Genomic DNA, 22,646 nt, shown 5'->3' on the forward strand with positions numbered 1-22,646 from the left:
GCACTAAATATCTATCCACCCTGTATTTTTTTAAGACCCCAAAATTTGTGCCAGGCCTTGGGCTAGGGAGCCAAAGGCACTGCTATTCTGTGGGATGTGAAGCACAGCTGCCACAAGAGTGATAGCTGCTGAGGGCACATGACTATGGTGACTCACAGTGGCTATGTCATAGGCAAAGCAAGTCATTATGAGACCCATGAGCCACACTGCACTACTGGCTGAACTGCATTCTTTGTTATTAATATCTGTGATGTATTGAGTTCTTATGTGTCTTTATACATTATTTCTAATAACTCACAAGAACCCTGCCAAATGGATAGATGAAGAGACAGGTTCCAGGGGCATATGCTGTATCTTTCTTATGTTGCAGAGCCAGCTCTCCAATGTACATCTGCCTGGCAGCAAAGTTCCTGATCTTCCCATCACATCTTCCCACAAGACACCTTTCCTGATGATGTCTTGTTAGAAAACACTTGGTGAATACAAGTGTGTAGGGTGTCATTAACTTGGCTTGGAGGAGGGCTGGTCAGTGAACCCCCCTAAAATTATACACAAAAATATATCCATAGTTTTGGGATGCACGCCCTCCCCAAACATTAGGATGTACTACATGAGAATATTAATAAATTTCATACCTTCTGGAAACGGTCCTAAAAGGAGACACAAAGATAATACAGAATATTTGGACTCAGTTTTAAGATAAAATGAATTTTAAGATAAATGATTTTGGAAATGAACAATGCCTTTCACCCTATTTGTCAATGACCTAAGCTGTATGTATGGTCTTCCTTGAGGGGAAGGGCCACCCGGATTTTTTTTTTTTTTTTATATGGAGTCTCACTCTGTCACCTGGGCTAGAGTGCCATGGTGTCAGCCGAGCTCACAGCAACCTCAAACTCCTGGGTTCAAGCGATTCTCCAGCCTCAGCCTCCTGAGTAGCTAGGATTACAGGTACAAGCCACAGGTACAATACCTGGTTAATTTTTCTATTTTTAGTAGAGACAGAGTCTCACTCTTGCTTAGGCTGGTCTCACACTCCTGACCTCAAGCAATCCTCCTGCCTCGGCCTCCCAGAGTGCTAGGATTACAGGCGTGAGCCACCGTGCCCAGCCCACCCAGATTTTGTGTGTGTGCGGGGGAGAGGAGGAGGAGATTCCCAGAATATAGCAAATATGTAGAGTTATTTTTTTTCTTATATTTCTATGTGTAAAAAAACCTCTAGCTCCTATATGACCCCTCTCTAGTGATAGATTTCAAGCGGGGGCCCCACTCCCTTTTTAAAGGCAATGGAATATTTCTTGCAAACATGCTCTTATGCTGAATCTCTAAATATAAAATATTACAGTGTCAGTGGCAGATAGAGAAAAATTTAAAAAATAAAAATTAAAAATTAAAAAAATATATATAAAATAGGCCTAAGTGGTGCTTCTTGGCTGACTCAGGGGTGGGGGCTCATTCCTTCCCCACCCACCCTTCCCACCCTGGAGATGCCTAAAGCCTGTGCCCTGCAGCCTTTGCTTCTTCAGGCCCAATATTGCCATCTTTAAGACAGATTCTTGAACATTACTTGGTGCTCAGCATCTAGTACTCCTTGCTTTCAAAAGGTGTAAGGAGTCCATAAAAACAGGGATCAAAGCATATTTTTTTTTCTTAGTAATTGGGGGAGTGAGAGAGGCTTTACTCAGACACAGTGAGAGAAAAAGAAAACGTTTTATTTAGATAAATTAAAATGGCTATATTACTGATATGAAATAAGCAAAGCTAAAATCAAATCATGGAAACCTTGAATTCACGCCATAAACAACCAAAATTGCTCATATTAATACATTACCAAAATAGCTCCACTAAAACAAAATAGATTTATATTTCTTAATATGAGAAAACAACAAGGTAGGTTAGGTTCGTATAACAAACAATACACGCTCTATAAAGTCTCAGGAATACCCAAATGTGTTCTGGTTTGGATGTGAGAGAAGGGTCCACATCTAGCTGGTGTTGGTAAGCGAGCCAATGAGGTGTGTAGCAAAAAAAACTATCACTAAAAACAGCTCAACAGGCCATCATATGAGTATGAGGCCATCACAGTCAAAATCCTCAACTGTGACCGGCAGGACCGTGAGGGGGCCGACGGGGTTATGTACAGCAACTGTTAAGAAAGGAAACTCCAGTGGAAGGGAGAATGGCCAGCAACAGGTGAGGGGTGTCCACTCTTCAGCTTTGCTGCATCAGACACATTCCTGAGTGCCAGGCACCCCTCTGCCCTTTAGATGACACTGCAGTCATCTCAGAGTTAGGTACTCTCTTCTTTTGGGTCTTCTCTTTCTACACTACCTTTTTGCCTCTCTGTTTTATGGGGAGGCTCTTTTAGTAAACATTTTATCAGATAGTACAAGGCAAAAGAAAAAAAGGACCAAGAAGCAGTGCTTTGGGTAACTTAAGAAAGAAGCAGTAGGAGCTGCTGGCTAAAAAGCTAAAAGGATTTAAAACCAAAACCAAAACCAAATTCACCATCACTACCCAATCTTCCTCTCAGAGCTGAGTTGTGGCAGATGAGGCTTGATTACAGCTGAACACAAGTCACAGGCTGGGTAAGTAAAGATAAATAAAAATCCCAAATCAACACTGAGCAGGCTTATGGGGCTCTTTTCTTAAGCCAGTGGGTATGTTCAAGTTAGAGCAAAGGAGTTCAATATACCCTACTTCTGCCTGGAAGATACGGTACTTTCTCAGGCAGGATGACAAGGGTATTCATAGGTCTGAGAGTATAGCATAAACACCTCTGCCAAACTTGGTAGGGGAAAAGATGGTACTACACACTGGCTCAGGGGTGCTGCTAGACAGACAAGCTTGAGCGAGGTGGGAAGAACAGAAGATAAACTAAAAAACAAGACAGACTTCACCTATAGCTATTTGATGCAAAAGAAAAGTACATACAGCAAAGAGTTAAAGTGTCTTCAAAGTATCTGCCTATGAATAAGAATTTGAAACGGAAAAGGACAAGCTACATTACCCTCAAGTATATTTCATATAAATCAGTTCTTGAAAAAAATACCTTCCAGGTACAGACATACTATTTATGGTACAGTATATACAAATATAGCAGTATAATTCAATTTATTGCTAGAATTTTATTTGGTTGTTATAAAATCTGTAAGGAAGTATATATTTAAAAAAAGGGGGGCATGGAAGGCAGCCAGAGAATAAGAATTATCTTCAAGTTATCTAAAGTGCCAGGTTAATTTTATACTATATTTTAACCTTTCCAAGAAAGTGAAATCATTTGGATGAGCAAAAGAAATGTTAACAAAAATAAAAAATAAAAAAAGGGAGAAGCATAAGCCATTATGAGATAAGCAGACACATTCATGGAAAAAGACTCATCTTGCTTTAACTAAATTTTAATACTTCTAGAAAAAAATTTAAGATTAGTTCACACCAAACTGAATATCAGAAAGAAAAAAATCAGCCCTTAAATATTTAAGGATGCTGGACTGTATTCAAGGCTGACAGGGCAACTTAAAGTTAAAAAGGAAATGATCTCTATGAAAGAAGTCTGTGTCATGAAAGCTTCTCTAGTTTCTCCCCGACTTGGCCTAAAGCAAAGTTATATAGCTTTTTCCTTTTGTGTTGCCCAAAGACTGCTTCTAGGAACAACACGTCAAGTTTAGACTCAACATACAGGGGACATGCAAGTATTATTCCTTCTAGTCCATTTGTCCAGGTCCACCAAAGTATCTGAAGGGAGTATTGCACTTGCTTTTATTAGATTTGAAAAAACTTGCTACCATCGCATGAAGGCCCCTGCTCCAGGCCTGCCCTGCCATACTTTGGCATCCTCTGGACAGAAAACCTCTAGCTACTTCTGAGCTAACTATAAGGATATCAAATATGATTTCATATGTTTCATTTCATAACCTTTTTGGCCTTGTTCTTCCCACAGAGAAACATACCAGGTTCTTCATTAGCGCTCAGGTAAAATCTCACGGGGTGCTGTTTCCTGGGTCAAAATCAGAGGCCTAGCTTTAGCTCTGGATGGTCAATCTGAGACAGAGACCAGGGGACGTTAGCCCTGCCATTCAGAATGGAGATGGTACTGGAGGTGGAAGCCAGCTATAGCTTTAAGATAAACTTGAGTGGGTGGGTGGGGGAAGACAACCTAGCTTTCTGAAGAGAGAAAATGGATAAGGTTTTAGGCTCATAAACCCTGAAATAAGATTAAAAATGAGAAAAATCCCCAAGACTTCTCTGATTCCCAGGTTGGGATTAGCTGAGGGAACAGGAACAAAGTACCAGAATCCTACTTTCCTGAGCCTGGAGTCAGCACTGTCTTCACAGTGTCTACTCCCTGAATCTATTCCCCCAGCCACCAAGCCAAAGCCCACAGCAGCATCTGGGCCTTTGAGGGATGCCTTAAGGAGATGTGGACACAGTTTCAACTGCTAGCCAGATCAGATTAGCAATTTTTAATAACAAGTCATTTGTTCATATCCTGTTCAAAATCATTCTTCCTACTTTCCACACAATATGCACAATCTTTCTTTCTTTTTAAATATTTACAAACAGAAAAGGCCTATCTTTTAAAGAAAAGACATTTTCTGAGTCTCTATAAAGTGCAACTAATTTAAGGCAAATTTATGTGAAATATAAAAGGTGGCTTATTCTCTCTATACACATTACCCAGTTTTAAAAGATAAGGTCTCCTCCTCTCAAAAAAAAAAAAAAAAAAAAAAGGAAAGAGAAAAAAAGAGGGCTTTATTATTTTTTTCTGGCAATTTAAAAATGTAAGATCTGACTACTGTCAGGAAATCAAAGATTTCTGAACATCATATTATAAGTAAAATGGTCTTCTTTTTTAAAAAAATAACTTTTATATAGCTTCTTCAAACAATTAAAAGGTGGCAATGTGTCTGCTACAGTAGTTTGGAGGACTAGAGGACTGATGGGTAAGGGTTGTTTCTGTTAGGTAAGTAGATTTTAGGCAGTCCAGGGTACACAGCCATTTCTAAAACATGCCCAATGACGCTAGACACCTAAAGCTACTTTTAGCTCCAGGAATGAGTATCTTCCATCTCCATTGGAATCAAATGCTCTCAAGCTCTCTGGTTCTGGCATGGCAGAACCTAGTGAGTTCCAGATTTCCTGGTAGGTCAGCTTCCCATCCGCATCCTGGCCAGTCTTGTGGAATAAATCCTGAAGATCTGTTAAAAAGGAATTACAAAAAATGTATATGTCTACACATATAGCTAAATTTAGTTAAAAGTAACCTTAACTGAATTTAAAGCACTAAAGGAAAAGCTATTTTTCATATTTTGTTTCCAAAAGGTAAAGTTTAGGGTTTCCCTAAATCAGAAAGACTAAATTTTAATCCTTTAAGAATGAGAGGAAAACTATATGGCATTAGACCTCAAAACAGAAGCAGTGACAGATGATCATAGAAGAAATGAATGAACTGGCTTTCTTTCTATCTAGAGCTTCTAGATATTCCAGATCTTATTCTTAAATTGAAAGGGAGAAAAGGAAAGCAGAGGCTTAATGAGCTACTTGATAGGAGCTAGCTTGTGAAACAGGTGTGGCATATTGTGAGCTTTCTTGTTGCAGAGCTGGGTGGGGACTGGAGGAAAGACTTGGAAGCCCTTAAATAGTAACAATAAAAAACACTCATAGTTTCCTCATTTTTCATAGGAAAACCAAAGCTCAAAGAGGAAAGTAACTTGCCTAAGGTCACATAACTTTTTTTTTTGAGACAGAGTCTCACTCTGTTGCCCAGGCTAGAGTGCTGTGGCGTCAGCCTAGCTCACAGCAACCTCAAACTCCTGGGCTCAAGCAATCCTTCAGCCTCAGCCTCCCAAGTAGCTGGGACTACAGGCATGTGCCACCACGCCTGGCTTATTTTTTCTCTATATATTTTCAGTTGGCCACTTAATTTCTTTCTATTTATAGTAGAGACGGGGTCTTGCTCTTGCTCAGGCTGGTTTCGAACTCTTGACCTTGAACAAACGGCCTGCCTTGGCCTCCCAGGGTGCTAGGATTACAGGTGTGAGCCACCATGCCCAGCCCACATAACTCTTAAGTGGACTAGAATACAACTTTTCTTATTACCTAGTCTGTTGCTCGTTCTAATATGTGACATTGTCTCTCTGGATCCAGAAATTAAGCAGCTCAAGAACCAGGGACTTGAAAACACAATGAAATACCACTTCATAATCACTAGGATGGCTATAATCAAAACAATAAGTGATAACAAGTGTTACGATGTGGAGAAACTGGATTGAACCCTTATATTATTACACTGCAGATAGGAATATAAAAGGGTACAGCCACTTTGGAAAACAATTTGGCAATTCCTCAAAAAGTTAGAGTAATCAAATGACCCAGTAATTCCATTCCTAGGTAAGTGGCAACAACCTGAATTTCCATCAACTGATGAATGAACAAAATGTATGTCGCTAAAATGGAATATTATTCAGCCATAAAATGGAATGAAATATCGCTACCTGCTACAGCATGAATAGCCCATAAAAATTATACTAAGTGAAAGAAGCATATTGAAAGAAAGAAGCATACACAAGGCCATATATTGTATGATTTCATGTATATGAAACACCCCAAATAAGCAAATCCATAGACAGTGGTTGAGAGAGTTACGGTTGAAGGGAATAGGGGGAGAGGGGCTAGAGAGTGAGTGTTTAATGTGTATAGAGATTCCTTTTAGGGTGATGAAAATGTTTTGGAATTAGTAATGATAGTTGTACAGTGTGTGAATACACTAAAAAAACCACTGAAATATACATTTAAAAGGATGAATGTTATGGTATGTAAATTGTATCTCAATTAAAAACAAGAACCAGAGGACTCTATATCTCTTCAAAGCATGCTTTCTCTACATGTTTTTTTTTTTTTTTTAATATAAATAAGAAAGAGAGGCCAGGCATGGTGGCTCACGCCTATAATCCTAGCACTCTGGGAGGCCCAGGCAGGTGGATCGCTCAAGGTCAGGAGTTCGAAACCAGCTTAAGCAAGAGCGAGACCCTGTCTCTATAAAAAATAGAAAATTAATTGGTCAACTAAAATAATATAGAAAAAATTAGCTGGGCATGGTGGTGCATGCCTGTAGTCCCAGCTACTCGGGGCAATGAGGCGGGAGGATTGCCTGAGCTCAGGAGTTTGAGGTTGCTGTGAGCTAGGCTGATGCCATGGCATTCTAGTCTGGGTAACAGTGAGACTCTGTCTCAAAAAAAAAAAAAAAAAAGAGAGTAATACTACCAGTTGATCTATCTTTTTTTAATTTGTAAGGCACTGTTTGAGTCCATAGGATTAGAGAATTTCTATCAATATTAGTCTCTTCTAATATTTTTCTTCTTAAGGGCCCCATAATAAACACTTAGGAAGGCTGATTATTTATATAACATTTAAAAAGAACTAGATTGTGTCCTCATAATCAAATAGAAGATTTTGTCCCTAATACTAAAGAAGGTCAATGGGGCATATGCTCCTTTAAAAATCTTCCTAAATTCCTTTACTTTCTTCATTTATTCAATGCCACATCTAGATTCAATAGGCCTCTTGCTGTTTAGTACTCACGAAGAATGAAAATGGCCCGAAAGGAGGGAAAATAGTTGTCGTGTAAGGAGTGTCCAACAAGGAGTTCTTGTAAACAAGCTTCTGAATAGGGTCCTATTCTCACTCCTATGAAAGGTCCAGCAATGCAGCTAATAAAACCTCAAAAGCTCTCTGCAAGCCAGAAAAGCAAGTGGTACACTTGTTCCCAATGCCTGCCACCAAGCAGCCACCTGGCTTTTTTTTTTTTTCTGGCATGAGTTTATACAATATGCTATGTACTTGGTAGCAGTATTCGAACAAAAATATCATTGCTGCTTTATGTCACTTCAAAAGTAAAGTCATTCAAAAGTGCTAAAGCCTATGCTGAGGACTGAAGCACAAAACTAACAGTCTTTTCCCCATTCGTTCTCATTAATTGGTGATGTAATAATGGAGAGTGGGAGGATGCAACTTGTGCTGCCATTAAACACACCTTAAAATTCTCTTCCCAGAAAACAAACAAACAAACAAAATCAGAAATAGGAAAAAAACAATAATCGCATTTAAATGGTAATATAAATTTGTAAGTCTTCTATGCTTTAAGCATTTAATTGCAGCATATAGATAACTCATTCATTCACTTAACAAAGTACTGTGCTAAGGGCTGGGAGTAAACAAGAAATAGATAGCCCTTATCCACAGGAAGTTAAACTTTGTATCTCCCCAGGATATTACAACAGGGTGACATGTGCTAAACAGGGGCAAACAAAATATAAGAGCGTACAGGAGGAGCATAATCCAGTCTTGGGAGGTAAAGAAATGTTTGCCAGTGGAATGGTTTCTAAGCTAAAGAGAAGAGCCAGAGGAAGAGGGCAGGTGGACAGGAGCCGGTGATTTGTCAGGCAGTTAGCAAATGCAAAATCAAGAGACTCTAAACACCACAATGAAGGACAGAACACACACTGCTTAAGGCAAACACATCTTCCTGTAAATCATATCCTTCCCACTAATGTTTATTTTGCTGATTTTTGGCAGAAGGGTCCCTCCTTTTTTGGAGGGCCCTGACAAACAGGGTCAACTTTTACTTTATTTTGCTAATCTCACAGTATTGTATTTGTTTTTATGCCTTCTCCAATAGATTATAATGTCCTTGAGGAGAGAGACCATATCTTATACTGTTTTCTTACTGCTCAGAATGAGTTTAATGAGGCGCTTGGTGAATGAATAAAGACCCTAAACAAAATTAGTAGAGAGACAATATAGTACATTGGTTAAGAGTGCAAACTTCAGTGTCGGACTGCTTAGGTTTGAATTCTGCCTCAATTAATTATTTGCTGTGTGGACTTGGGCAGTTTCCCTATCAGTAAAATGGGTATAATAAATGAATACTTATATTCATAGGATGTTATCAGGATAATATAAAATAATGCATATCTATCTGGCCCATAGGAAGTGCTAAATACATGTTAAATATAATTTTTTTGTAGGTTAAGAACACATTATAAAAGTTATTACTTTGAACAGTCCCATCATCATTACCCCATGATATAAAAATTTACCTTCAATGCTAGAAATTCCTGGTAGGGAGATAGGTCTTAGTTGGGCAGCTTTCTCAATTGGGCCTCCAGGGGACTGTGAAAATTTTGGCAATGCTGATGGCTTTGATGTGAAACTCTGTACTTGCTCTGTAACAAATACATATGATTTTATTTAGTATTATTGACTCTAACACCAAATTAAACTAGTATTGAAGGTCATCTTTTAGGGTAACTGCATACGTACTTATTTGAGAAATAGTTGAGAATTAAGTAGCATAGTGACTGTGAAGTTAAAGGCTTGGACTGAGATATGTTTGTGGGCAAGTGAAGATCAGTCTCATATTACATTAAGGTTTGAAGCAGCGGTCTCATTGGAAGATCTTATGGTACAAGTTAGCTTTTTACATGTTTAGATGGAAAGAGTCTAAAGCTGCCAAGTGACAACAGCATAGTGGTTGGATATTAAAGATCTTCTGACACCCTGTGAGATGTGCCAGCATCTCCTAAGCCCAGACTGGGGATATGTGTCAGCAGACAACCTGGTGCTGACAGTGCTACCACAGGATTACGTAGCACAATGCAGGGACAAGGCTACCCACTGTATTTCTGTTTCTTACCCTAAAGAGAATTCAAGAGAGTGTATTATTTTTCAAAAACTGAAAAATACTTTTGGGAGGACAAGGGATCAAAGCCAACACAGTCCAATGCCTTGGTTATATTCTCATAGGACCAAAATTAGTGGAGGTTGATGTATCTGCTAATATTGATTAGCTATGTCCCTACCTAAAGCCAAGGGCCCTTTTAACCCAATGATCCCATCACTATTTGTTAATGATTTTCAGAAGGACTAATATTTATTTTAAAGTAAATTTTATATACTTAGAGAAATGAAAAGACTCCCATAAACAATATTTAGGGCTGCTTTAATATCCGCTATGACAGTAACATTTTTGCCTATAATTGGATGCAGACAGCATGGAAAAGTCTATTTCCAGCTAAACATTACCCATTCTTCCCTTAATAGACTAGAATACAAATCATGTACAAAATGGGCTTTTTCTAAATGAAAGCAAAGTGTTTCAGCTTCATCTCAGTGCGCTCAGGCATCACTCACTTGCTTCGATCAGTACTGCTGGAACACCTTCCCCGCTCCCTGTGTGGGAGGCAAGCTGCCCAAGCCTGCATGAAATATTCAGAAGCCGCCCAGCTCTCACCTTCACTGGCAGTCTCTGGAGGCCTGTTGCTCTCAGGTTTGTTTGTGAGAGCGCTGATAAGCTGCAGTTTCTCTCTTAGCTTGGATACCTGAGAATTTGAACTATCTTCTTTCTGTTCAAAACAAAGATCACAGAGGTTTAATTAAGGTGGATGTACGACCTCATCTAAGTCTCTGCTCTATTCCCAGAGCCTATTTAGCACGTAATGTTTGACCCTCAGTAGGTTCCTTATAAAGGCAATGAAGGAATGAATCAACAAATAATAGCGATATCTTTGGTCCTCAAGGTTGATGAGTGTCTGGCTGGATTTGAGACCATTAAGGGAACATTATGCTACAGATGATCTGATTCACTGTGAAGATTTCAGCTGATGAGGGAAGGCATGCATGTGTCAGCAGTAAAGGAAATGTACCCTTGCTCAGGTGTGACACCCATTTCCTAAATGAGTAGGATATTTTCCAGGAGCTATTTCACACTAACTAAATAACTTTCCTGAATATCTTACTTCACCTTGTGACTAGACCACATTAGGCAGAGTTTCATGCTCTTACTATCTTAAAAAAAAAAAGCAATAAACGAAAACAAACCACAGTATTCCCCCATCTTCCCTCTCTCCTGGTGACAATTCAACTGGTGGCAGGAACCATTAGGAACATGAAGAAGGAGCTATACTATTTCAATTCAAAGTCTTGCTTGCTTACATCTTTTTAAAAAGTTTCTTCCCTACACCCTGCCTCAGTCCCAGGAGGATCTAGAGTGGCCTATAAAAATACACTTAATTATAAAAAGAGAGAAGTCTGTTTTCTATGAGGCTAGTTGCTAACTACTTAGGCTACCAAGAAAAGTCCTGATCCTACGTTTAATTAAACATCAACTTGTTACACATTTCTTTTATTCAATATATATTTACTTACCTCTCTCCAATATTTCTACCTTAATAGTTACTGTATGTAATCACTCTTGGTTTATTTAGGGAACTAAAATATGAACATATGTAACAAAAACGAGGTACTAAATGCTTGAAGAATTAATGGTAAGGAGAAATTATATATGGTTAGGATGTTTAGATGAGGTAGGACAAAGGAACTGATACATTGGGATGACAGTTAAAAACAAAGGGTCTGAAAGTAAAGCCACGAAATTTAGGCAAAAGTGCATACTAGTGTTGTGTTCTGATATTTACTGTTAAAACATGAACTGTTGCTGAAATCACTACTACTTTCTAATAGTATTAGTGCTAATTTTTTGTGCTCTTGTATTTTTCTTGTCATTCTCTAGGTGAAGTTTAAAAAAAAACTACATAAGCAGTTAGAAAACTCAACCAAAGCCTAGCATTAAAACCTTAATAAGTGACTTTATCTAGTCTATAAAATTATTAAGGAAGAAAAAATAAAGATGGAAAGCATCACATCAAAAGCTGCCTGGACTATGGTTCCAATCCAAGTTCATTTCCTCTGAACCTCATATTTTCTGAGTTTCTCAAATGCAATGTGCATCGGAGATGATATTTTAGTCATTCAGTCATAATCTTCCTGGCTTTTCCTTTATCTCAGCCCAGGGCTTATATTAAACACCACTCTAATCAGAGAATATTGTAATCAAACTTTCTGTCTTAGGATATTAAAGTGTATCACAGATTGCTTTGACAGTACGTTTGGGAAGAACAAAAAAGGGGAAGGTACAAGGTGAAGGGAACTGGCTGAAGCTCTTAAATGGACTGCATAAATCTGCAATCTAAAAATAGGAAGTAATTTTTAGGTTAGACATCATTTTTAGATTATCTGTGCCTCTGTCCCCCAACATCAGTATAGATAACTTGCTGTCTTAGTTTAAAAGTCATTTCCTTAGGAAGCCTTCCTGGTTCTCTGATAGCCCCCTCATCATACCCTATACTTTTCCTTTGTAGCACTTATCATACTTGTGATTCATGATCTATTCAGTTATGTCTTAATGATTTTCTGACTGATGGACTTTGAGCTCCACCAGAATAGGGGTCATGTGTCTGCCTTGCTCATGCTGGTCACCCCAGCTCCCAGCAAAGTGCTTGGCACAGGGTAGGTGCCTGATAAAATATTCATTTATTAACTAATATACTAATTTGCTAATTGCTTTGTCTTGATGGTTCAGCATATGAGATAAAAGTGCTCCATTTGAAAAAGAAGTAGTATATCAAAAGCACAGAAATGCTGATGTATTTTATTTTTACTTCAGGAAAAGCCTCCTCTCATTTACCATTACGCTTTGGATTTTTACTGTATCTGTTCTGTTGGTCACTTGATCCAAGACTCTCTTTTCAGAGTGGCAGCTCTGTTACCCATCTTAAAGAGCAAAAGGAACAAGGGAAGATCAAAGGCAAACATTAAAATTTAAACAACATCTATCACTTTTAACCACTTTGGTACGAGCGTCGACTATAGTCGATAGCCACAGATGAACGCGCACAGCTGAGCACTGACTGTAGCCAACAGCCATGATATGAAGGTGCACAGCCATGATATGAAGGAGCATAGCCGAGCGTCGACTTTAGCATTAATAACAAAACTTCTACAACAGTACTCCAAATCGAGGCAATACAACAACCCTTGTACTGCATCAGAAAATCTCATGAGTTTTAGAGAAAGACATTTTCCAGCACCTTACAATAGTGATAAAACAAAAAGGAAAAATCCAATAAGATGTATTGTATGCTCAAAAAATAATAAAAGGCGTAGTACTAGATACTATTGTAAACAATGTAATGTTGGCCTATGTATATAGCCCCATGCTTCAAAATTTATCACACCAAAGAACAAATTTATCGTAATATTCAAAAACTTGCCTTATTTCTTTATGATATGAATAAAATAAAACTATAATTTCGAATTGACTTTTCTAATTTTTCATTTATCAAAATAAAATTGTGAACATTTAAAAATAACATAATAAAAACATATATGTAGATGTTACCCATTCTGATTTACATTACAAGTAAAGCTGCCTATAAAGTAAAATAAGCTTTCAGCGCTTTAAAGCTTTCCTCATCACACAAGAGCAGGCGTCCTCAAACTATTGCCCGCAGGTCACATGCGGGTGTTTTTGCCCTTTGTTTTTTTACTTCAAAATAAGATATGTGCAGTGTGCATAGGAATTTGTTCATAGTTTTTTTAAACTATAGTCTGGCCCTCCAACGGTCTGAGGGACAGTGACCTGGCCCCCTGTTCAAAAAGTTTGAGGACCTCTGCACAAGAGCAAAACGGATTCGTCATCAATGCACAGCACAAACTATAGTGCGAACTATGAGTGCCGGTTGTGGGCAAGGTTTCACGGCTGGCGAGTGCCGTACCGAAGTGTTTAAACAAATTGGTCACATTTATTTAAAGGGTCTCAGAATACTTTCAACAGAAATGGCAGGAGTGGGAAAAGGGAGGAGAGAGGGAGAAAGGCCACAGAGAGACACCACTGAAGCTGGTGCTGCTAGTGGTTCAGTCACAAACTTTTGAACTTTGAAGTATAAAAGGCGATAGAACTTTTACCCAGAACCATGCTGGGTATGATGCTGTTAGAAGAAACATCACGACAGATGGATATTATTACCAATTTTCTCTGCTGGAGAAAAATAAAATAGGGAGGGCAGATACAGTAAGGGGGGTTTGGGGGTGGCATGTTTTCATAATAATCTTGAAAACCTTCAAGACATAATGCTCATCATCCAAAATTCCTAGCCTATACTTAGCTCAGCTGAGTTCAAAAGGGCTTTTTAAAATAAAGCTCCTTTAATCTTCACAGCATTGTATTATAGTAAATTACACGCCCTTGTAAAGCAAGAGGGGGAAATGGGTCTTCCTATTCCACCCTTCAAAGCCAAGTCCAGGCAACTTGCCAAGGCTCCACTGTGGCAGAGCCAGTTCAAACACTGCTTTCCATGTGCCACAGTTCTCTACTCTATTTGTGGGCTTGCAGCCAGCTTTGGTGGTTACTTGAATTTATAGTACAATTTCCTGTATTTGGTTTCCATTTTTAAATATACGCCTGTGTCTTTGCTGTATGAAATCACTAAGGGTGGGGCCTGCAGCTATTAAAAAATAATCCATATGGATCCCTGCACAGTGTTTATGTGAAAGGTGATTTTAAAAAACCCACATTTTATTAATAACATGAAAACCAGTAAATGTGCACGGTCTGCCAGCATCAGTGACTTAGTAGGTCACTCAGTTTCTTTATACATTAATACAAAATGAGGGGTTGAACTCAATGACTTCTTAAGTTGGGGAGCTGGTCTGACCTGATCTGTTTTAAATGACTTTCCTGGCATTATGGGCAAATGGTTCTCCTTAATAGATAGACAGAAGCAGGATGAATCTGAAAGCCAAGTTCAGGTGTAAAGAAATGGCAAAAGATTTTCAGTTACTGTCACTTGCATGGCTCTCACCCCTAACAACTTAAAAAAGATCAAGAAGCCCTCCCTTGGACATACGTGCCAGAGCCTCCCTACCAGATGGGCCACTGGTAACATAATAGGAAACTTGTCATCTCTGCCAACAGCTTGCGGTGAGGCCTTGGCAAGCAACTGGACTTCTCCATATCGCCTCTTCCAAATCCGGGCTAACAGTGCCTGTGCCACTCACATCATAGAGCTGGTGCAAGGATTAAAGGAGACACGGATAAAGTGGATAAAGCACAGTACAAATGCGTAACCTCTCAAATATGCCAGAAGACTGTTTTCAAAAGGTTGTGGAATGTCATCCATGTACAGACAAAACATACTGCAACATAGAATACGTCACAAAAGATCTGAAAGGGCTTACCATGCTGAAGGACAGGTTTGCTTTCTTTTCTAACTTGCTCATAGCAATCAAGTCGCTTTCTATCAGGTTGACTCTCTGGGTAAGATTACAGACTGTCTCATTCATCCCTTCGAGTTTAAGATCATTCTGTCTCTGGTACCCCACCAGGGCACTGTTTACCTCCTCTAAAGAGTTGTGAAGGTACAGGATATCCTAGAGCAGAAATAAATCAAGTTGTGGAATCCACTACAGATGTATATTAGACATGCAGGCCAGTAGCACCGTACAACCATTATTGTGTCAAGCTACTGAAGTAAACTCCTTTTCCTGGTTTTGACCATCAATTGCCTGTCTCTGCTTTGTCCCTCCCACTCTAAATTGCTCTCAGTTTACTCCCTCTGGAATTGTTTGACCTCAGCGAGACAGGAGGGAAAAAGAAGGAAGAGGACTGCCTACATGATTCACTCTCTGGTCCTAGGAAGCTGAGAGCTTGGGAATTGATTTCCCAATGTTTACCTCACCTGCTGGCAGGAAATCTTGCTGGGTTATTAACTGAAAGGCCCATTAACCTAATTTGTCAGAACAAAACTACCTTAGGAACAATACCAATTACTGAATTGGCTCATGTAACAAAACCATAACAAGTAGTGCATTATTTAGTACAAGATTCAATTATTTTTATTGACATCCTCTAGTACAGATTGCTACTTAAAAAGGAATGATGACTATAGGTTTTAAAGGGCATTAAATTCAGGACAGGAATTCTTCTTAGTGAAGATTTCCTTTATTCTGTTTAATGTGATTCTGAACTCAATATCCTTTTTTCTCCTCTCGCCTTTTTGTCATTAGACTTTAGAAAATCCTGATTTTCAAGGATATGCTTTCTAACATTCTTAGAATTCAATGTGGTTCCAAATAGCCATCACTCTGGATTAATGTGCTATCCATCCATCTTCAACATGCCAAGATTGCTATTTTTTATAAAGAGTTTTAGGATAATCTGGTGATTCTATGTCTTTTAAGATATGAAAAGGAATTTACCCCACTGATTGACATGCAAGGGGAAAAATGCAGAGCTCTAAAGAAGAGAGAGGCAGCATTTGGGATCACAAGATACCAACACACATCCCCCTCTCTGTTCATTCAGCTCCCAGGCAGGCAAACAGATGCAGGAGACGCCTGCGGAGGCATCACAACACTAAGCCCAAACAACTCAGCTGCCTCCGTAGCCCACTGTGGGCAGAGAGAGTTAAGCCAGAGACAAAAACAATACCTGTTTCAAATTCTCACTGTGGGTTTTATTATCAAGCTCTGATGTGGCTGAAGGTGTCAGAATGACTCGGGTGCCTCCAGCAGTCTCCTGTTGATCCTGTTAAGAGGAATGGAGGTTAGTGTAGACAACAAGTAATTATTAGAGTGTATCCATAGATTAATTCACAAGTATTTCCCAAGAATGTGTAATGTAACCAGTTCAGTGCTCCGCCTTGGGTCACCACGTACTTTGCCCAGTTTGAAGGATGAGCGGGACCAGCAGCATCAAGATTATCTACCTCAGGGAACTGAGATCTTCCTAGTCTCTTTCTCAGTCTCTTAATGGAATAATCTCCCTTGAAACCATTTCTCCTCTCCCCCATTACCTGTACTCTCTGATAAACTACAGAATCACTATAACTTTCCAGGGACCAACTCAATCTGGGACAGTGTTATCATTTCTACTGGACTTAGAGGTTTGGACATTAAAAGGACAGCCAGTCATGTAACCACTGGCTTTGGTCATTGACCATACTATTATACCAATCACACACATCATTAGTTTTTCCCTTATAGCACATACCCAGACTTTTGCTTGAGGGGTATCCTTCCTTTCCCATTCCATTCCCACTGTTCAAGTCTCTCTTTGCAGAGACAGAAGTACATGTTTATATAAAATTTTTCCCTTTAGTGGGAAAAAAGTTTGCATGGCTTAAACCTTAAGAACCCATAACTATAACTTATTCAGTATAAAGTATGCCAGTAGGAGGATTACTATTAGAAGCCATGGAAGTTTAAGAGAGCAGACTTAATTAAAACAGAATGCAATTGGTGAAAATAAATTGCTTTCCTGAAATTTGAAATCACAGACATTTATCAACCCGCTTTTATAAAAAACAAAAGGCAACAAGAAAGAGAAAAGGAGGAGAGGAATAACCCATGGTTCTAGAAAGCAGGAATTTCTAGTAAGGAAAACATATTTTAGAAGATAGTCAATACCTTGAGAATGTAACGATCAGGATATTAAAATAAAAATAAAAGAACTGCTGAGTTAGAGGGGTTTTTGTTATTATGGTCACATAGTTACTCAGTGTCAATTAGAACTAGCAACAGGTGCCTAGACACTCAGGTCAAAGCTTTTTCCTCTGGGTTAGCCCCACTAAATAACAGTGCGGAGTACTGGTTCTGAAGAAACTGAAACGCCCTCCCTTCTAGAACTCTCTAATACAGCCCAGGTCTCCGTGGTACAAACTACCCAGTTTAAACTTGGAATTCTGAAGCTTGCACAGCACTAGGTGGGTGCGGGGCAGATCTAGAAATTTGTGGTGAGGCTAGGGAACTTTTGTGTGCCTTGAATAATCCTGATTTCAGGTAAGTTACGCATAAAACACATTTCCCCACCAAGAAAGCAAGGGCTGTGCCATCCTTTTTACCTTTTATAAATCCTTCATGGAGCTGTTACCCATGAAGTGATTAATTAAGGCCTCCGAATGACTGCGGACAGCTTACATCTGCAGCAGCATTGAGAGACCCAGAGACATTTGAAAATAATTCCTGGGTACTACAGGGGTTGCTTCTGTCTTAGTTATCTGTTGCTACATAGCAAATCATCACAAAACTTTGTGTATTAAGACAACAATTTATTGTTTCTCTAGATTCTTGGCTTGACTGGACTCAGCTGGGAGGTGGGGGTAGGAGTGATTCTTCTGTTCCATGTGGTGTAGGCTGAGGTTACACATATGGCTGCATTTATCAACTGACAGCCTGGCTAGAGGTGGAACATCCCAGGTGGCCTTTCATCCTCTAGTACACCTCTCAGCACCCGGGAGTCTAAGAGCTCTGCTCAAATTCCTGATGCACAGAATAGTGAGAAGTAATAACTTGTTTTAAGCCACAAAGTTGTGGGATGGTTTGTTATGTAGCAATAGATAAACTGAGACACTTTCCCACTTCCCTTTCCTTCTTTTCCACTTTCTGTCCTACTCATTTCATTTTCAGGAATTGTCTTATCACTGTATTTCCTCTAGCACCATGCTTGCAAAAGACTCAGCTTTGATTCTATCTACTGTAACTGCTTAATTTACAGATTGCAGAACAATCAACATATATTGCTTGTTTTGATTGCTAGATCTTTTAAACAGGTGCACAGTAGGGCCTGTTCAGATCAGTGGAAAGCTGGTATCACAATTCTCACACAGAGGGTGAGCAAAGAGCATGCTGACTTTTTGGAGCTTTTGTAGATCTTACCGTATCACTCTGCAGTAATTCCAAGGTTTTCTTTTGCTCATCCACAGTTTTCTGTATTGCCTCCACAGCAAGATGGACGCTGTTTAAAGTATTGCCAATGGAAGCTACACTCTGAACAAAAACATGGAGAAAAGTCAGTGTTTTTTTTCCTTTTTATAAGCTTTATTAAGCTATAATTGACATGCAAGAAACTTCATATATTCAAAATGTATAATTTGATTATTTTGACACACATACAACTGTGAAACCAGTAACACAATCAAGATAATAAGCATTCATCACTTCCAAAAGTTTCCTTATACCCCAGTCTATCCCCTCTCCCTGTTCTCAGGCAACCACTGATACACACTTTCTGTCACTATAAATCAGTTTGCATTTTGCAGAATTTTATACAAACACAACCAGTAAGCAAGTAGTACTTTTAAAAGTATGCCTTCATTCACTAGTATAACTGAGATTCATCTATGTTGTGGTTCCTCAGCATGTTGCTGTGTAGCATTCCATTGAATGACGATATTAGTTTATTCACCTGGACATTGAGGACAAATGTTGATGGACATTTAGGTTTCTCAGTATTTGACTACTACAAATAAAGCTGTTATGAACATTCACACATAAGTCTTCATGTGGACTTATGCTTTCATTTCCCTTATCACGTGCTCTCTTATGATCACAACACCTAGAAAGTGAATAGCTGAGTGTGTGGCAGAACTTTTTTTTCCGCAAGCTTTTTCCTTTTCCTTTTTTTTTTTTTTTAAGAATGGCTCAATGATTTGGGGGGGGTTGGTTAATATAATACAGAGAACATAAGGGAAGAGTATAAAATGGCCCTTTACACCAATGCCAGTAGTTATTATGGTTATAACTAAGGATATTATTAATTTTTGTATTATTTGCTTTTCTTTAGAACATAAATCAAAGCCATTAACTTGAATGTGAGGCATATACACAATACATACACCTTATACAAAACACTTTTCATAAGTAACATTACATTTTAAAATATTGAAACCTGAGTATCTGTGCTGATTTGTTTTTTGACTTAATGAAGCAAAAAGAGAATATTTAACTAGGGGAGGGTTACACTGATAATAAAGCTCTTAAAGTTCAAAATGTCTTCCTCTCCCTTTGTACTTAACACTGGCTACACAATGTCCTGAGAGGATTATGAGATAAATGTCAATCACAGCTTTAATAACTTACTTGGGAAGGAACTAATGAGAAAGCAAATTGGAAGGTGAGACTTATCTTTGTTTTCAAATAAGTGGTCTTAATTTTTCTTCTTATAGGAAAAGTTTAAATCAGTTTATTATAAACATATCTAAACCATTGATTTTTGCAGCTTCCAGGTAAAGTCCAGCAATTTGTTTATACAAAGTCAATGAGAAGAGGTCAGTAGAGATCATCTAATCTTAAGTCATGACATCATCCATTCAAGTCCTTAGCACAATCCTTTGCCAGTAAGAGCACAGCATGCCTGTGTTGGTGATCACTGGTGATCTTTGAGAGACATTAGCTTCAAAAACTGGGAGATTTCTGCTGTGGTCATGCACTTTTAAACATCTTGTTTATTAACAAAAATCAGCAATCCAGCTTTCCTTAGGGCCTCCTGTGCTAACATTTTATAGAGTTCTTCTCTCGTTACAGATATCCTCTCTCTGTATTGTCCCACAACAACTATTACAAACACCATGTTAGTATAGTAAGCGTTCCAGGAAGAATGAAACGATTCTTGGCCATCAATATCCCACATTAGGAAACATGTATTATTAATCACTATCTCTTCTACATTACTTCCTATTATGGAGGATATATGTACAACTTCATTCATAGAAAATTGGTAAAGTAGTTTTCCCTGCTTCATCCAGCCCAACAATGATGACTTTGTGCTCCTGGTGATTGAATAGTCTCCATATTCTGGTGAAGAGAATTCCCATTCTTGGGCAGCAGACCCCCCTCCAGCCACCCCAGCCGCCTGGCGTAGGAGGAGGAGAGAGACATACTAGTGCCTCCACCTCTGCTGCTACTCCAGTGCTGGCCCGCTTCCAGGGAACAGAAGGGAGACTGAAGCCCAGGCTTCCCAAAGCACATGAGGCCCTGCCACTGTGCACCACAGCACTCGCCTGACTTGTGTGGACCACTGTCCTCCTCCAACTCCTCTCAGGTGGCAGTGGTGGAGGCCTATGCTTAACTTTTTAAAAGATGGCCAAACTGTTCTAAAACAGGTGTATCGGGTGGGTGCGGTGACTCATGCCTGTAATACTAGCTCTCTGGGAGGCCGAGGAGGGCGGATTGCTCGAGGTCAGGAGTTCGAAACCAGCCTGAGCAAGAGCAAGACCTTGTCTCTACCATAAATAGAAAGAAATTAATTGGCCAACTAATATATAGAGAAAAAATTAGCCGGGCATGGTGGCGCATGCCTGTAGTCCCAGCTACTCGGGAGGCTGAGGCAGAAGGATTGCTGGAGCCCAGGAGTTTGAGGTTGCTGTGAGCTAGGCTGACGCCATGGCACTCACTCTAGCCTGGGCAACAAAGCGAGACTCTGTCTCAATAAATAAATAAATAAAACAGTTGTATCTTTTTATAATCCCACCAGCGGGGTGTGAGAGTTCTCATCCCATATCCTCACCAACATTGGCACTGACAGTCTTTTCAATTTTAGCTATTCTAATGGAAGTGTATGTCGTGATTTTCATTTACATTAAACACTGACCTAATGGAGATCAGTGTTTTTAGTTATTTCAAATCTGTTCGAACTATGAATTCCACATAACATATGCTGAGACGATTAACAATAATCTATTCACCAATCTATCAAACAAGCAGTTTTCTCAAAGAACTTTTCCTAGAGGAAAACCAAATCATTCCTAAAGAAAAAAATATTAGTTTATAAATCTGACACCCATGGGTAAGGTTTTCTCACAAACTGCCTATCAAGTCTCCTGCTGTGGGCAGGCAGATGGCCTGAGCTAACACTGCAGATGGCCACTGTGTCAGGAGAAAATGATGACTTTTGAGCAAAAATGGGCAGGAACCACTTTTGGCTTTGGGAAATCCAGCATTGCAGAGATGAAAAAAAAATTCCATTTGGCAGTATTTGTTCTGCTTCCACTGTAGCATCCTCTCAGCAGCCACTGAATAGAGTTAGACATGGATAGTAGCTTACTTTGTTTTCATTAGGACTAAGGAGCCCAAGTGGACTGGGGACTTGGAGATATAATTCAGAAGCCATCTTTTTAAAAAGGCCTGTCCTAACAGAACATCCGAAAGAGTGTTACTGGTTGGCAGTAACACTCTTTTTTGGGAGTTTTGGCCTTTCATTAAGATTTTATTTGTAGTGCCACTAAATTAGTATTTTTTTTTTTTTTTTTTGAGACAGAGTCTCATTTGTTGCCCAGGCTATAGTGAGTGCCGTGGCGTCAGCCTAGCTCACAGCAACCTCAAACTCCTGGGCTCAAGTAATCCTTCTGCCTCAGCCTCCCGAGTAGCTGGGACTACAGGCATGTGCCACCATGCCCGGCTAATTTATATATATATATATTAGTTGGCCAATTAATTTCTTTCTATTTATAGTAGAGACGGGGTCTCGCTCTTGCTCAGGCTGGTTTCGAACTCCTGACCTCGAGCAATCCGCCCTCCTCGGCCTCCCAGAGTGCTAGGATTACAGGTGTGAGCCACTGCGCCCGGCCACTAAATTAGTATTTTTAACCAATATCATTTTTTACTGTACTGATATCCAGAGTCCAAGAGAACAAGAGATAACATTTTCAACATTTAAAAAATTACATGTGATACAATGAAGTTAGGCATTTGACATGACCTACTATTTCAAAACTGAGCCACTTGCAATAAAAGCAGTGCCTGGGCATTATAAATGCACAGATTTGCAAAGAGATAATATAGTGGCTGGAAGACTCTAAGATGGTATGCTATCTAAGTAAGCTCTGTTGTTAAATAAGCCATAGGCATTCAAAGACACCTACTGTTTGAGAATCCTCACTAGCTGGATGTATGAGTCCATGAGGATACAGAAGATAGTAAGCTCCTGTTTAAAGATCTTTTTTTTAAGAAAGCAGCTGACAGACCCATGTGAA

The 22,646-nt window shown here is 39.2% G+C and overlaps 1 protein-coding gene and 1 pseudogene across 2 annotated transcripts in view; both read right to left on the reverse strand.

Annotated features, from left to right (window-relative positions):
* Nucleotides 1–1,691: 1,691 nt before the first annotated feature.
* The window catches only part of EFCAB14 (EF-hand calcium binding domain 14), a 43,857-nt gene continuing 22,902 nt past the window's right edge, over nucleotides 1,692–22,646 (reverse strand). Inside the window, exons 5-10 of one of the 2 annotated variants that reach the window (XM_012776092.2) lie at nucleotides 18,553–18,663; nucleotides 16,328–16,423; nucleotides 15,076–15,267; nucleotides 10,292–10,403; nucleotides 9,099–9,224; nucleotides 1,692–5,198 (exon numbers count right to left, since the gene is read on the reverse strand). In XM_012776092.2, the coding sequence (XP_012631546.1) occupies nucleotides 5,023–5,198; nucleotides 9,099–9,224; nucleotides 10,292–10,403; nucleotides 15,076–15,267; nucleotides 16,328–16,423; nucleotides 18,553–18,663 (813 nt within the window). In that variant the 3' untranslated portion in view covers nucleotides 1,692–5,022. The remainder of the gene's footprint in view (nucleotides 5,199–9,098; nucleotides 9,225–10,291; nucleotides 10,404–15,075; nucleotides 15,268–16,327; nucleotides 16,424–18,552; nucleotides 18,664–22,646) is intronic. The other variant, XM_075998045.1, reaches the window with a different exon arrangement.
* Nucleotides 19,955–20,884, reverse strand: LOC105877508 (ADP-ribosylation factor-like protein 5A pseudogene; annotated as a pseudogene).

The sequence above is a fragment of the Microcebus murinus genome, chromosome 2, assembly GCF_040939455.1.
Source record: "Microcebus murinus isolate Inina chromosome 2, M.murinus_Inina_mat1.0, whole genome shotgun sequence".
Classification (NCBI taxonomy): Eukaryota; Metazoa; Chordata; class Mammalia; order Primates; family Cheirogaleidae; genus Microcebus; species Microcebus murinus.